General features: G+C 45.6%; 1 protein-coding gene across 6 annotated transcripts in view; it reads right to left on the reverse strand.

The window, feature by feature from the left end:
- The window catches only part of SPAG17 (sperm associated antigen 17), a 251,166-nt gene that overhangs the window by 100,034 nt on the left and 134,043 nt on the right, over window positions 1–17,089 (reverse strand). For all 6 annotated transcript variants that reach the window (XM_056559983.1, XM_056559982.1, XM_056559981.1 and 3 more), the window contains exon 4: window positions 3,195–3,323. In XM_056559983.1, the coding sequence (XP_056415958.1) occupies window positions 3,195–3,323 (129 nt within the window). The remainder of the gene's footprint in view (window positions 1–3,194; window positions 3,324–17,089) is intronic.

Below are 17,089 nucleotides of genomic sequence, written 5' to 3' on the forward strand. Positions count from 1 at the left end.
CATGGCCGGATCTACTGTCAGGATCCGGGTACTGTGAGGATACTGGTGGTGGATCCTCTGTGTCAGTGGGGTGATGACATGGGCCGTACCAGGGGAACAGAGTCTAATGGGTTACTGGTATTCACGGGATGGACTTGCTGCGGCAGGTAACCCCCGGGTCGTTCCACCCGATAGCGACTCAACCCCAACTGACGGCTGAGATAGGCGCGGTACAAGGGATTAGGAAAGAGCAAGGTCGGACGTAGCAGAAGGTCAGGGCAGGCAGCAAGGATCGTAGTCAGGGGCAACGGCAGGAGGTCTGGAACACAGGCTTGGGACATACAAGGAAACGCTTTCACTGGCACAATGGCAACAAGATCCGGCAATACAGGGAAGGGGAAGTGAGGTGATATAGAGTAGTGCACAGGTGATTTCACTAATTTGGGCCAGAGCGCCAGTCAGCGGCGAACTGGCCCTTTAAATCGCAGAGAGCCGGCGCGCGCACACCCTAGGGAGCGGGGCCGCGCGCGCCGGGACTGTACAGACGGGGAACGGGTCTGGTAAGCAGGCTGGGATGCGAACCGCGAGCGGGCGCGTCCCGCATCGCGGATCGCATCCCTGCTAGGGACACTATCGCAGCGCTCCCGGTCAGCGGGTCCGACCGGGGCGCTGCGAGCAGGTAAACGCTGCGAGCACTCCGGGGAGGAGCGGGGACCCGGAGCGCTCGGCGTAACATATACACAGTACATAGTGTCATATACACAGTACATAGTGCCATATACACAGTACATAGTGCCATATACACAGTACATAGTGCCCTATACACAGTACATAGTGCCATATACACAGTACATGGTGCCCTATACACAGTACATAGTGCCATATACACAGTACATAGTGCCGTATACACAGTACATACCGGTAGTGCCATATACACAGTACATAGTGCCATATACACAGTACATAGTGCCCTATACACAGTACATAGTGCCCTATACACAGTACATAGTGCCGTATACACAGTACATAGTGCCGTATACATAGTACATAGCGCCGTATACACAGTACATAGTGCCGTATATACAGTACATGGCGGTCATATACACAGTACATAGTGCTCTATACACAGTACATAGTGCCGTATACATAGTACATAGCGCCGTATACACAGTACATAGTGCAGTATACATAGTACATAGCGCCGTATACATAGTACATAGTGCCCTATACACAGTACATAGTGCTCTATACACAGTACATAGTGCCATATACACAGTACATAGTGCCTTATACACAGTACATAGTGCCATATACACAGTACATAGTGCCTTATACACAGTACATAGTGCCATATACACAGTACATAGTGCTCTATACACAGTACATAGTGCCGTATACATAGTACATAGCGCCGTATACACAGTACAGAGTGCCGTATACACAGTACATAGTGCCATATACACAGTACATAGTGCTCTCTACACAGTACATAGTGCTCTATACACAGTACATAGTGCCCTATACACAGTACATAGTGCCATATACACAATACATAGTGCCCTATACACAGTACATAGTGTCCTATACACAGTACAAAGTGCCATATACACAGTACATAGTGCCGTATACATGGTACATAGCGCCGTATACACAGTACATAGTGCCGTATATACAGTACATGGCGGTCATACACACAGTACATAGTGCTCTATACACAGTACATAGTGCCCTATACACAGTACATAGTGTCGTATACACAGTACATAGTGCCTTATACACAGTACATAGTGCCATATACACAGTACATAGTGCCGTATACACAGTACATAGTGCCGTATACACAGTACATAGTGCCCTATACACAGTACATAGTGCTCTATACACAGTACATAGTGCCGTATACATAGTACCATATACACAGTACATAGTGCCGTATACACAGTACATAGTGCCATATACACAGTACATAGTGCTCTATACACAGTACATAGTGCCCTATACACAGTACATAGTGCCGTATACAATGTACATAGTGCCCTATACACAGTACATAGTGCCGTATACATAGTACATAGTGCCATATACACAGTACATAGTGCTCTCTACACAGTACATAGTGCCCTATACACAGTACATAGTGCCATATACACAGTACATAGTGCCGTATACACAGTACATAGTGCCCTATACACAGTACATAGTGCCGTATACACAGTACATAGCGGTCATATACACAGTACATAGTGCCATATACATAGTACATAGCGTCGTATACACAGTACATAGTGCCCTATACACAGTACATAGTGTCATATACACAGTACATAGTGCCCTATACACAGTACATAGTGCCATATACACAGTACATAGTGCCATATACACAGTACATAGTGCCCTATACACAGTACATAGTGCCCTATACAAAGTACATTGTGCCGTATACATAGTACATAGCGCCGTATACACAGTACATAGTGCCGTATACACAGTACATAGCGCCGTATACACAGTACATAGCGCCGTATACACAGTACATAGTGCTCTCTACACAGTACATAGTGCCCTACACACAGTACATAGCGGTCATATACACAGTACATAGTGCCATATACACAGTACATAGTGCCATATACACAGTACATAGTGCCCTATACACAGTACATAGTGCCGTATACACAGTACATAGTGCCGTATACACAGTACATAGTGCCGTATACACAGTACATAGTGCCGTATACACAGTACATAGTGCCGTATACACAGTACATAGTGCCCTATACACAGTACATAGTGCCGTATACACAGTACATAGTGCCGTATACACAGTACATAGTGCCATATACACAGTACATAGTGCCATATACACAGTACATAGTGCCATATACACAGTACATAGTGCCCTATACACAGTACATAGTGCCCTATACACAGTACATAGTGCCGTATACACAGTACATAGCGGTCATATACACAGTACATAGTGCCGTATACACAGTACATAGTGCCGTATACACAGTACATAGTGCCGTATACACAGTACATAGTGCCATATACACAGTACATAGCGGTCATATACACAGTACATAGCGGTCATATACACAGTACATAGCGGTCATATACACAGTACATAGCGGTCATATACACAGTACATAGCGGTCATATACACAGTACATAGCGGTCATATACACAGTACATAGATTCTATACGGCCCTCACCTTGCTCTCCTCTCTCCTCTGCAGATCCTTCTGTTTGATGTTCAGGATCTGAAACTTCAGCAGCTTCGCGATCAGCGGTGGAGGCAGCGTCTCCCCGGAGTCCAGGACCATCTTAGCCGCTTCTGTCACCTGTGGGAGAGGGAGAGATATTCTAGAGAGATCTAAGAGATACAGTGGGGAGGTGTGAGGAAGAGAAACGCTGCCTCCAGAGCTGCACTCACTATTCTGCTGATACATCATGTCTTATCCTCCAGAGCTGCACTCACTATTCTGCTATTACATCATGTCTTATCCTCCAGAGCTGCACTCACTATTCTGCTGTTACATCATGTCTTATCCTCCAAAGCTGCACTCACTATTCTGCAGTTACATCATGTCTTATCCTCCAGAGCTGCACTCACTATTCTGCAGTTACATCATGTCTTATCCTCCAGAGCTGCACTCACTATTCTGCTGTTACATCATGTATTATCCTCCAGAGCTGCACTCACTATTCTGCTGTTACATCATGTCATCCTCCAGAGCTGCACTCACTATTCTGCTGTTACATCATGTCTTATCCTCCAGAGCTGCACTCACTATTCTGCTGTTACATCATGTCTTATCCTCCAGAGCTGCACTCACTATTCTGCTATTACATCATGTCTTATCCTCCAGAGCTGCACTCACTATTCTGCTGTTACATTATGTCTTATCCTCCAGAGCTGCACTCACTATTCTGCTGTTACATCATGTCTTATCCTCCAGAGCTGCACTCACTATTCTGCTGTTACATCATGTCTTATCCTCCAGAGCTGCACTCACTATTCTGCTTTTACATCATGTCTTATCCTCCAGAGCTGCACTCACTATTCTGCTGCTACATCATGTCTTATCCTCCAGAGCTGCACTCACTATTCTGCTGTTACATCATGTCTTATCCTCCAGAGCTGCACTCACTATTCTGCTGTTACATCATGTCTTCTCCTCCAGAGCTGCACTCACTATTCTGCTGCTACATCATGTCTTATCCTCCAAAGCTGCACTCACTATTCTGCTGTTACATCATGTCTTATCCTCCAAAGCTGCACTCACTATTCTGCTGTTACATCATGTCCTATAATTCAGTCACCTCCAGAGCTGCACTCACTATTCTGCTGTTACATCATGTCCTATAATTCAGTCACCTCCAAAGCTGCACTCACTATTCTGCTGTTACATCATGTCCTATAATTCAGTCACCTCCAGAGCTGCATTCATTATTCTGACATGTGACATTTATCTTGGGGTCATCTCATTTCTCCATCCTGATTGGAGTCACCGGGGGTAAATTAAGCTGATTGGACAAGACACAGTCCTGTCTATATATCAGAGCAAACACCAAACCATGAGCGGAAAGAACTGCCTGTAGAGCTCAGACACAGCCCTGTCTATATAAGATCTCACAGCTAACAATGTATATCAGAGCAAACACCATGAGGGGGAAAGAACTGCCTGTAGAGCTCAGACACAGCCCTGTCTATATAAGATCTTACAGCTGACAATGTATATCAGAGAAAACACCAAGCCATGAGGGGGAAAGAACTGCCTGTAGAGCTCAGACACAGCCCTGTCTATATAAGATCTCACAGCTAACAATGTATATCAGAGCAAACACCATGAGGGGGAAAGAACTGCCTGTAGAGCTCAGACACAGCCCTGTCTATATAAGATCTTACAGCTGACAATGTATAACAGAGAAAACACCAAGCCATGAGAAGGAAAGAAATGCCTGTAGAGCTCAGACACAGCCCTGTCTATATATCAGAGCAAACACCAAACCATGAGCGGAAAGAAATGCCTGTAGAGCTCAGACACAGCCCTGTCTATATAAGATCTCACAGCTGACAATGTATATAAGAGCAAAGACCGAGACATGAGGTAGAAAGAACTGCCTGTAGAGCTCAGACACAGCCCCATCTATATAAGATCTCACAGCTGACAATGTATATCAGAGCAAACACCAAACCATGAGCGGAAAGAAATGCCTGTAGAGCTCAGACACAGCCCTGTCTATATAAGATCTCACAGCTGACAATGTATATAAGAGCAAACACCGAGACATGAGGGGGAAAGAACTGCCTGTAGAGCTCAGACACAGCCCTGTCTATATAAGATGTCACAGCTGACAATGTATATCAGAGAAAACACCAAGCCATGAGTGGGAAAGAACTGTCTGTAGAGCTCAGACACAGCCCTGTCTATATAGGATCTCACAGCTGACAATGTATATAAGAGCAAACACCGAGACATGAGGGGGAAATAACTGCCTGTAGAGCTCAGACACAGCCCTGTCTTTATAAGGTCTCACAGCTGACAATGTATATCAAAGCAAACACCAAGCCATGAGGTAGAAAGAACTGCCTGTAGAGCTCGGACACAGCCCTGTCTATATATTAGAGCAAACACCAAGCAATGAGGAAGAAAGAACTGCCTGTAGAGCTCAGACACAGCCCTGTCTATTTAGGATCTCACAGCTGACAATGTATATCAGAGCAAACACCAAGCCATGAGAAGGAAAGAACTGCCTGTAGAGCTCAGACACAGCCCTGTCTATATAAGATCTCACAGCTGACAATGTATATCAGAGCAAACACCAAGACATGAGAAGGAAAGAACTGCCTGTAGAGCTCAGACACAGCCCTGTCTATATAAGATCTCACAGCTGACAATGTATATCAGAGCAAACACCAAGCCATGAGAAGGAAAGAACTGCCTGTAGAGCTCAGACACAGCCCTGTCTATATAAGATCTCACAGCTGACAATGTATATCAGAGCAAACACCAAGCCATGAGAAGGAAAGAACTGCCTGTAGAGCTCAGACACAGCCCTGTCTATATAAGATCTCACAGCTGACAATGTATATAAGAGCAAACACCAAGCCATGAGAGGGAAAAAACTGCCTGTAGAGCTCAGACACAGCCCTGTCTTTATAAGGTCTCACAGCTGACAATGTATATCAGAGCAAACACCAAGCCATGAGGAAGAAAGAACTGCCTGTAGAGCTCGGATACAGCCCTGTCTATATATCAGAGCAAACACCAAGCCATGAGGTAGAAAGAACTGCCTGTAGAGCTCAGACACAGTCCTGTCTATATAAGATCTCACAGCTGACAATGTATATAAGAGCAAACACTGAGACATGAAGGGGGGAAAGAACTGCCTGTAGAGCTCAGACACAGCCCTGTCTATATAGGATCTCACAGCTGACAATGTATATCAGAGCAAACACCAAGCCATGAGAAGGAAAGAACTGCCTGTAGAGCTCAGACACAGCCCTGTCTATATAAGATCTCACAGCTGACAATGTATATAAGAGCAAAGACCGAGACATGAGGTAGAAAGAACTGCCTGTAGAGCTCAGACACAGCCCTGTCTATATAAGATCTCACAGCTGACAATGTATATAAGAGCAAACACCAAGCCATGAGAGGGAAAAAACTGCCTGTAGAGCTCAGACACAGCCCTGTCTATATAAGATCTCACAGCTGACAATGTATATCAGAGCAAACACCGAGACATGAAGGGGGGAAAGAACTGCCTGTAGAGCTCAGACACAGCCCTGTCTATATATCAGAGCAAACACCAAGCCATGAGGAAGAAAGAACTGCCTGTAGAGCTCAGACACAGCCCTGTCTATATAAGATCTCACAGCTGACAATGTATATCAGAGCAAACACCATGACATGAGGTGGAAAGAACTGCCTGTAGAGCTCAGACACAGCCCTGTCTATATAGGATCTCACAGCTGACAATGTATATCAGAGCAAACACCAAGCCATGAGAAGGAAAGAACTGCCTGTAGAGCTCAGACACAGCCCTGTCTATATAAGATCTCACAGCTGACAATGTATATAAGAGCAAACACCAAGCCATGAGAGGGAAAAAACTGCCTGTAGAGCTCAGACACAGCCCTGTCTTTATAAGGTCTCACAGCTGACAATGTATATCAGAGCAAACACCAAGCCATGAGGAAGAAAGAACTGCCTGTAGAGCTCGGATACAGCCCTGTCTATATATCAGAGCAAACACCAAGCCATGAGGGAGAAAGAACTGCCTGTAGAGCTCAGACACAGCCCTGTCTATATAAGATCTCACAGCTGACAATGTATATAAGAGCAAACACTGAGACATGAAGGGGGGAAAGAACTGCCTGTAGAGCTCAGACACAGCACTGTCTATATAAGATCTCACAGCTGACAATGTATATCAGAGCAAACACAATGAGGAGAAAAGAACTGCCTGTAGAGCTCAGACACAGCCCTGTCTATATAAGATCTCACAGCTGACAATGTATATCAGAGCAAACACCAAGACATGAGGAGGAAAGAACTGTCTGTAAAGCTCAGACACAGCCCTGTCTATATAAGATCTCACAGCTGACAATTTATATCAGAGCAAACACCAAGACATGAGGGGGAAAGAACTGCCTGTAGAGATCATAAACAGCCCTGTCTATATAAGGTCTCAAAGCTGATTATGTATATCAGAGCAAACAACAAGCCATGAGGTGGAAAGAACTGCTTGTAGAGATCAGAACTCAGAGAGCAAGAACTTTGGGGCCCTTATACAAGTCCTGGACCCTGGCAGCGTTTCATGGTAATATGAGATCATTTACCATCTGACTTTTGTTGGTGATTCTTCCAACTTACATTGGATCCACAAAGAGTCTTATGTCTACGGATATGAGTGGGTCTCAGGCCAGGATTGCCCCTGTGATAAGCGGCATTGGGTCGCCTGACATTCACATATGTCTGAAGGTTGATGGCGTCTGGAGACTGGTGGGATGTATCTCAGATCAGTGACTGGCAGCCATAGGGACTGTGTTGGTCGACTTTTCCTTCAAACAATTGGGGAACATGGATTTCGGAGATGACGTTGGATTGTCTCTGGTCGGTCATGGTTAACACTGGAGATTTAAAGGGGTACTCCACCCCTATACATCTTATCGATAGGGGATAAGACGTCTGATCGCGGGGGATCCGGCCACTGGAACCCATTATGTCCAGAACAGCGGCTTTAGGTGGCCACGTCACGACATGACAACCCCACCTATAGACATGAATGAAGGAGGTGACGTGCCGTGGTGCTCGCCAGAGATTGCATAGAGTCCCCCGTGATCAGACATCTTATCCCCCATCCTTTAGATAGGAAAGAAAATGTCTAGGGACCGAGTACCCCTTTAGGATAGAAACATGATGGTGGCCAAGGTGGAGGGGGTCATCTGCGTCTAGGAGAGTCCACCGATTCTGGCCCATAAAGAGGCCAATTAGTCATAGAGTCAGAGCACCATTCCTGCCCGTTCTCCGGCATCCCGGCCTAATTGGGGTGAAATCAGGGTATTGACTTTCCTGAGGGCGATGACAGGAGCGGGAACGCACAGCTGGACGCAGCAGATGTGTGGCATTGGCAGACCGGCGCGTTTACATCTATTTCACTTTTTATGGTGTTTTTTTTTTGTTTTTTTTACTTTTACGGCTTGTTTCCACCGAGTTTCTTACAAGTCTCAAACATCTGGAGCCCCGTATTGACTGCGAAATAATAAAATAACCCCAAACCACCCCATAAAAGAAGCTGCTGATGACTTTTGTGGTGGCGGGGGGCGGTGGGAATGTGGGGGGTTGCGATAGCGACAAACAGGGCTCTAATCTCCTCCTAAGACCCCGCTATCTCCTCCGCTCTGGAGCACAGTATTTAGGTGATTTGTAACAGGAGAATAAATGAGGTGATGCGGACGCCCTGACAGCCCCTTCGGCCCGCCGCCCCTTCTCCCTTCCTTGCAGTAATTAGGCCCTTTCAGGCATGTGGTGTCAATTTCTGTCTGAGAGCGCGCGGCGGGCCGGGATCTGCAGACATTCTCACAGCGCCATCCTTTTTATTTCACTTGACCGCTTTCCAAGAGCAATCACATTTGTTTTTGACTTTTTGAGGGAGTTTTGGGAAAAAAACACAAGAGCAGTGGCCAAGTGAGCAGCTGTGATGGGGTGTGGAGGGGGGGGGGGGGGGGGGGGTGCTGGACATCTGTGCCGCGAGGGACCGGTCCACAGCCGTATACGGTAAATCTGGTCGGCAATGTGGGAGGACACAGAGGATTCTGTCATGTGGTGACCACCGCGTCATCGACGAGATACAAAGAAGAGTCACACAGTAGGCACCTACATGGCCGACATGGCATGACGCCTGGCACTGGGGATCGCGGGTGTTCACAAGTAGTTGAATTTGTCCTCTGGCAACTATCATAGACAACGTATTGACAAATTCAGCTCTGCTACATCTGCAGATGTTTATTCAATACAGAACCGAGATCCTACTGCGGGCGACGTTGAGAGGAGGGGCGGACGACGTTTAGAGGAGGGGCGGACGACGTTGAGAGGAGGGGCGGGCGACGTTGAGAGGAGGGGCGGGCGACGTTCAGAGGAGGGGCGGGCGACGTTCAGAGCAGGGGCGGGCGACCTTAAGAGGAGGGGCGGGCGACGTTCAGAGGAGGGACGGGCGACGTTCAGAGGAGGGGCGGGCGACCTTCAGAGGAGGGGCGGGCGACCTTCAGAGGAGGGGCGGGCGACCTTCAGAGGAGGGGCGGGCGACCTTCAGAGGAGGGGCGGGCGACCTTCAGAGGAGGGGCGGCCGACCTTCAGAGGAGGGACGGGAGACCTTCAGAGGAGGGACGGGAGACCTTCAGAGGAGGGACGGGAGACCTTCAGAGGAGGGACGGGCGACGTTCAGAGCAGGGACGGGCGACGTTCAGAGGAGGGACGGGCGACGTTCAGAGGAGGGACGGGCGACGTTCAGAGGAGGGACGGGCGACGTTCAGAGAAGGGACGGGCGACGTTCAGAGGAGGGACGGCCGACGTTCAGAGGAGAGGCGGGCGACGTTCAGAGGAGAGGCGGGCGACGTTCAGAGGAGAGGCGGGCGACGTTCAGAGGAGAGGCGGGCGACGTTCAGAGGAGAGGCGGGCGATGTTCAGAGGAGAGGCGAGTGACGTTCAGAGGAGGGGCAGGCGATGTTCAGAGGAGAGGCGGGCGACGTTCAGAGGAGAGGCGGGCGACGTTCAGAGGAGAGGTGGGCGATGTTCAGAGGAGAGGTGGGCGATGTTCAGAGGAGAGGCGGGCGACGTTCAGAGGAGAGGTGGGCGATGTTCAGAGGAGAGGCGGGCGATGTTCAGAGGAGAGGCGAGTGACGTTCAGAGGAGGGGCAGGCGGGCCATGAGGACCACTATACCTAAGGGCTAAGGGCCAGGTAACTTCTCAGTGTGACACCAATAGCTAAAAAGTCTGCAAAATAAAAATATTATACAGCACCTGTACATCTGAGATTATACCACACCTGTACATCCTCAAATACCTGAGATTATACAGCACCTGTACATCCTATTACACCTGAGATTATACCACACCTGTACATCCTCAAATACCTGAGATTATACAGCACCTGTACATCCTATTACACCTGAGATTATACCACACCTGTACATCCTCAAATACCTGAGATTATACAGCACCTGTACATCCTATTACACCTGAGATTATACCACACCTGTACATCCTCAAAAACTGAGATTATACCACACCTGTACATCCTCATACACCTGAGATTATACAGCACCTGTACATCCTCATACACCTGAGATTATACAGCACCTGTACATCCTCATACACCTGGGATTATACCACACCTGTACATCCTCATACACCTGAGATTATACCACACCTGTACATCCTCAAATACCTGAGATTATACAGCACCTGTACATCCTATTACACCTGAGATTATACCACACCTGTACATCCTCAAAAACTGAGATTATACCACACCTGTACATCCTCATACACCTGAGATTATACCACACCTGTACATCCTCAAAAACTGAGATTATACCACACCTGTACATCCTCATACACCTGAGATTATACCGCATATGTACATCCTCATACCTGAGATTATACTGCACCTGTACATCCTCATACCCCTGAGATTATACCGTACCTGTACATCCTCATAAACCTGAGATTATACCGCACATGTACATCCTCATACACCTGAGATTATACCACACCTGTACATCCTCATACACCTGAGATTATACCGCACCTGTACATCCTATTACACCTGAGATTATACCGCACCTGTATATTCTCATACACCAGAGATTATATTGCACCTGAACATCCTCATACACCTGAGATTATACTGCACCTGTACATCCTCATACACCTGGGATTATACCGCACCTGTACATCCTCATGTACCTGAGATTATACTGCACCTGTACATCCTCATACACATGAGATTCTAAGGCACCTGTACATCCTCATGTACCTAAGATTATATTGCACCTGAACATCCTCATACACCTGAGATTATACCGCACCTGTACATCCTCATACACCTGAGATTATACCACACCTGTACATCCTCATACACCTGAGATTATACAGCACCTGTACATCCTCATACACCTGAGATTATACCACACCTGTACATCCTCATACACCTGCGATTATACTGCACCTGTACATCCTCATACACCTGGAATTATACCGCACCTGTACATCCTCATGTACCTGAGATTATACTGCACCTGTACATCCTCATACACATGAGATTATACCGCACCTGTACATCCTCATGTACCTGAGATTATACTGCACCTGTACATCCTCATGAGATTATACCGCACCTGTACATCCTTATGTACCTGAGATTATACTGCACCTGTACATTCTCATACACATGAGATTATACCGCACCTGTACATCCTCATGTACCTTAGATTATATTGCACCTGAACATCCTCATACACCTGAGATTATACCGCACCTGTACATCCTCATACACCTGAGATTATACCACACCTGTACATCCTCATACACCTGAGATTATACAGCACCTGTACATCCTCATACACCTGAGATTATACCACACCTGTACATCCTCATACACCTGAGATTATACTGCACCTGTATATCCTCATACACCTGAGATTATACCGCACCTGTACATCCTCATACACCTGAGATTATACCACACCTGTACATCCTCATACACCTGGGACCATACCGCACCTGTACATCCTCATGTACCTGAGATTATACTGAACCTGAACATCCTCATACACATGAGATTATACCGCACCTGTACATCCTCATGTACCTGAGATTATACTGCACCTGTACATCCTCATACACATGAGATTATACTGCACCTGTACATCCTCATGTACCTGAGATTATACTGCACCTGAACATCCTCATACACCTGAGATTATACTGCACCTGTACATCCTCATACACCTGATATTATACTGCACCTGAACATCCTCATAAACCTGAGATTATACTGCACCTGTACATCCTCATACACCTGAGATTACACCACACCTGTACATCCTATTACACCTGAGATTATACTGCACCTGAACATCCTCATACACCTGAGATTATACCACACCTGTACATCCTCATACACCTGAGATTATACTGCACCTGTATATCCACATACACCTGAGATTATACCGCACCTGTACATCCTCATACACCTGAGATTATACCACACCTGTACATCCTATTACACCTGAGATTATACCTCACCTGTACATCCTCATACACCTGAGATTATACCGCACCTGTACATCCTATTACACCTGAGATTATAACGCACCTGTATATTCTCATACACCAGAGATTATGTTGCACCTGAACATCCTCATACACCTGAGATTATACTGCACCTGTACATCCTCATACACCTGAGATTATACCGCACCTGTACATCCTATTACACCTGAGATTATACCGCACCTGTATATTCTCATACACCAGAGATTATATTGCACCTGAACATCCTCATACACCTGAGATTATACTGCACCTGTACATCCTCATACACCTGGGATTATACCGCACCTGTACATCCTCATGTACCTGAGATTATATTGCACCTGAACATCCTCATACACCTGAGATTATACCGCACCTGTACATCCTCATACACCTGAGATTATACCACACCTGTACATCCTCATACACCTGAGATTATACAGCACCTGTAAATCCTCATACACCTGAGATTATACCACATCTGTACATCCTCATACACCTGCGATTATACTGCACCTGTATATCCTCCTACACCTGAGATTATACCGCACCTGTACATCCTCATACACCTGAGATTATACCACACCTGTACATCCTCATACACCTGGGATTATACCGCACCTGTACATCCTCATGTACCTGAGATTATACTGCACCTGTACATCCTCATACACATGAGATTATACCGCACCTGTACATCCTCATGTACCTGAGATTATACTGCACCTGTACATCCTCATGAGATTATACCGCACCTGTACATCCTCATGTACCTGAGATTATACTGCACCTGTACATCCTCATACACATGAGATTATACCGCACCTGTACATCCTCATCTACCTGAGATTATATTGCACCTGAACATCCTCATACACCTGAGATTATACCACACCTGAACATCCTTATGTACCTGAGATTATACTGCACCTGTACATCCTCATGAGATTATACCGCACCTGTACATCCTCATGTACCTGAGATTATACTGCACCTGTACATCATCATACACATGAGATTATACCGCACCTGTACATCCTCATCTACCTGAGATTATATTGCACCTGAACATCCTCATACACCTGAGATTATACCACACCTGAACATCCTCATACACCTGAGATTATACTGCACCTGTATATCCTCATACACCTGAGATTATACTGCACCTGTATATCCTCATACACCTGAGATTATACTGCACCTGTATATCCTCATACACCTGAGATTATACTGCACCTGTACATCCTCATATACTGGAGATTATACAGCACCTGTACATCCTATTACACCTGAGATTATACCGCACCTGTATATTCTCATACACCTGAGATTATACCGCACCTGTATATGCTCATACACCTGAGATTATACTGCACCTGTATATTCTCATACACCTGAGATTATACTGCACCTGTACAACCTCATATACTGGAGATTATACAGCACCTGAACATCCTCATACACCTGAGATTATAACCCACCTGTATATTCTCATACACCAGAGATTATATTGCACCTAAACATCCTCATACACCTGAGATTATACTGCACCTGTACATCCTCATACACCTGGGATTATACCACACCTGTACATCCTCATGTACCTGAGATTATACTGCACCTGTACATCCTCATACACATGAGATTATACCGCACCTGTACATCCTCATGTACCTGAGATTATATTGCACCTGAACATCCTCATACACCTGAGATTATACTGCACCTGTATATCCTCATACACATGAGATTATACCGCACCTGTACATCCTCATACACCTGGGATTATACCGCACCTGTACATCCTCATGTACCTGGGATTATACCGCACCTGTACATCCTCATGTACCTGAGATTATACTGCACCTGTACATCCTCCTACACATGAGATTATACCACACCTGTAGATCCTCATGAGATTATACTGCACCTGTACATCCTCATACACCTGAGATTATACCACACCTGTACATCCTCATGAGATTATATTGCACCTGAACATCCTCATACACCTGAGATTATACTGCACCTGTACATCCTCATATACTGGAGATTATACCGCACCTGTACATCCTCATGAGATTATATTGCACCTGTACATCCTCATACACCTGGGATTATACCGCACCTGTATATCCTCATATACCTGAGATTATACCGCACCTGTATATCCCCATACACCTGAGATTATACTGCACCTGTACATCCTCATACACCTGAGATTATACCGCACCTGAACATCCTCATATACTGGAGATTATACCACACCTGTACATCCTCATATACTGGAGATTATACCGCACCTGGAGATTATCCTGTATCTTGTTTTACACCTGACTTTATGCTTCACCTCATATTAGACAATTGAGATGACCTTTGTTTAGACCTGAAATTATCCTTTATATAAATCTATAATCTATACCAATCATTGTTTGGCGATCCAGCTTGGACATCACGTAGCGGTCTCACCCGCCCCTGGCTGCGAGTGTCTGGAAGCTGAGGTCTATGATGTCTCCATGTTGCGGTTCATTACGGATATGCCTTGTGTGTTAGTGTACACAGTGAGTGGAGGATGTGGGTGTTAATGGGCCACTTCAGCATGCGCTTCCTCTGGGGCCGCTTCCACAGACCTGCTGAGTGACGAGGAGCTGGGAGCTTAGTCGCTGCTTTCACAGCCGAGCCGATCTTTCAGGCCGCGGTCAGGAGAGTGACAGTAATCGTCCTGGCCCCCACTACAAGGCTGATAGCTGAGGAAGTCCTCAGATCCCCCGGCCAGATTACTACATGGCGCTTAACCCCTGCCTGACCACAGCACCGGGAACATCTGTGCTTGGGAAAAAGAACAGATGTCTTAGTAAAGGGTGTTAACACTTATGTTACATGTCAGAGTAAAGGGTATGAATACTTATGTCACATGTCATAGTAAAGGGTATGAATACTTATGTCACATGTCATAGTAAAGGGTATGAATACTTATGTCACATGTCATAGTAAAGGGTATGAATACTTATGTCACATGTCATAGTAAAGGGTATGAATACTTACAGGGTACCCTGGGGTGCTCACTCTTTTAGCCCCTGCTATATTTTGTCTCTGGTAGACAACGCCATGAAGCTACTTAATATATATATATTACAGTCATGGCGGTAAATGTTGGCCCCCCTGAAATGTTTCTATATAATGAAGTATTTCTCACAGGAAAGGATTACAGTAACACAGGTTTATTCCCTTTGTGTGTATATATATATATAGATCTCCTCTCCTCTGTATATATATATATATATATATATATATATATATATAGATCTCCTCTCCTCTGTGTATATATATATAGATCTCCTCTCCTCTGTGTATATATATATAGATCTCCTCTCCTCTGTATATATATATAGATCTCCTCTCCTCTGTATATATATATATAGATCTCCTCTCCTCTGTATATATATATATAGATCTCCTCTCCTCTGTATATATATATAGATCTCCTCTCCTCTGTATATATATATAGATCTCCTCTCCTCTGTATATATATATAGATCTCCTCTCCTCTGTATATATATATATATATAGATCTCCTCTCCTCTGTATATATATATATATTGCAGTAACACAGGTTTTGCTCTACACATGTTTATTCCCTGTGTGTATATATATATAGATCTCCTCTCCTCTGTATATATATATATATATATAGATCTCCTCTCCTCTGTATATATATATATATAGATCTCCTCTCCTCTGTATATATATATATAGATCTCCTCTCCTCTGTATATATATATATATATATATATAGATCTCCTCTCCTCTGTATATATATAGATCTCCTCTCCTCTGTATATATATATATATAGATCTCCTCTCCTCTGTATATATATATATAGATCTCCTCTCCTCTGTATATATATATATATATAGATCTTGTCACGTTGCCGGCTGGCAGGTAGTGGATCCTCTGTGCCAGAGAGGGATTGGCGTGGACCGTGCTAGTGGACCGGTTCTAAGTCACTACTGGTTTTCACCAAAGCCCGCCGCAAAGCGGGATGGTCTTGCTGCGGCGGTAGTGACCAGGTCGTATCCACTAGCAACGGCTCAACCTCTCTGACTGCTGATGATAGGCGAGGTACAAGGGAGTAGACAGAAGCAAGGTCGGACGTAGCAGAAGGTCGGGGGCAGGCGGCAAGGATCGTAGTCAGGGTGATAGCAGAAGTTCTGGTACACAGGCTTTAGACACACAAAACGCTTTCACTGGCACAATGGCAACAAGATCCGGCAA

Source organism: Hyla sarda, chromosome 2 (assembly GCF_029499605.1).
Source record: "Hyla sarda isolate aHylSar1 chromosome 2, aHylSar1.hap1, whole genome shotgun sequence".
Taxonomy (NCBI): Eukaryota; Metazoa; Chordata; class Amphibia; order Anura; family Hylidae; genus Hyla; species Hyla sarda.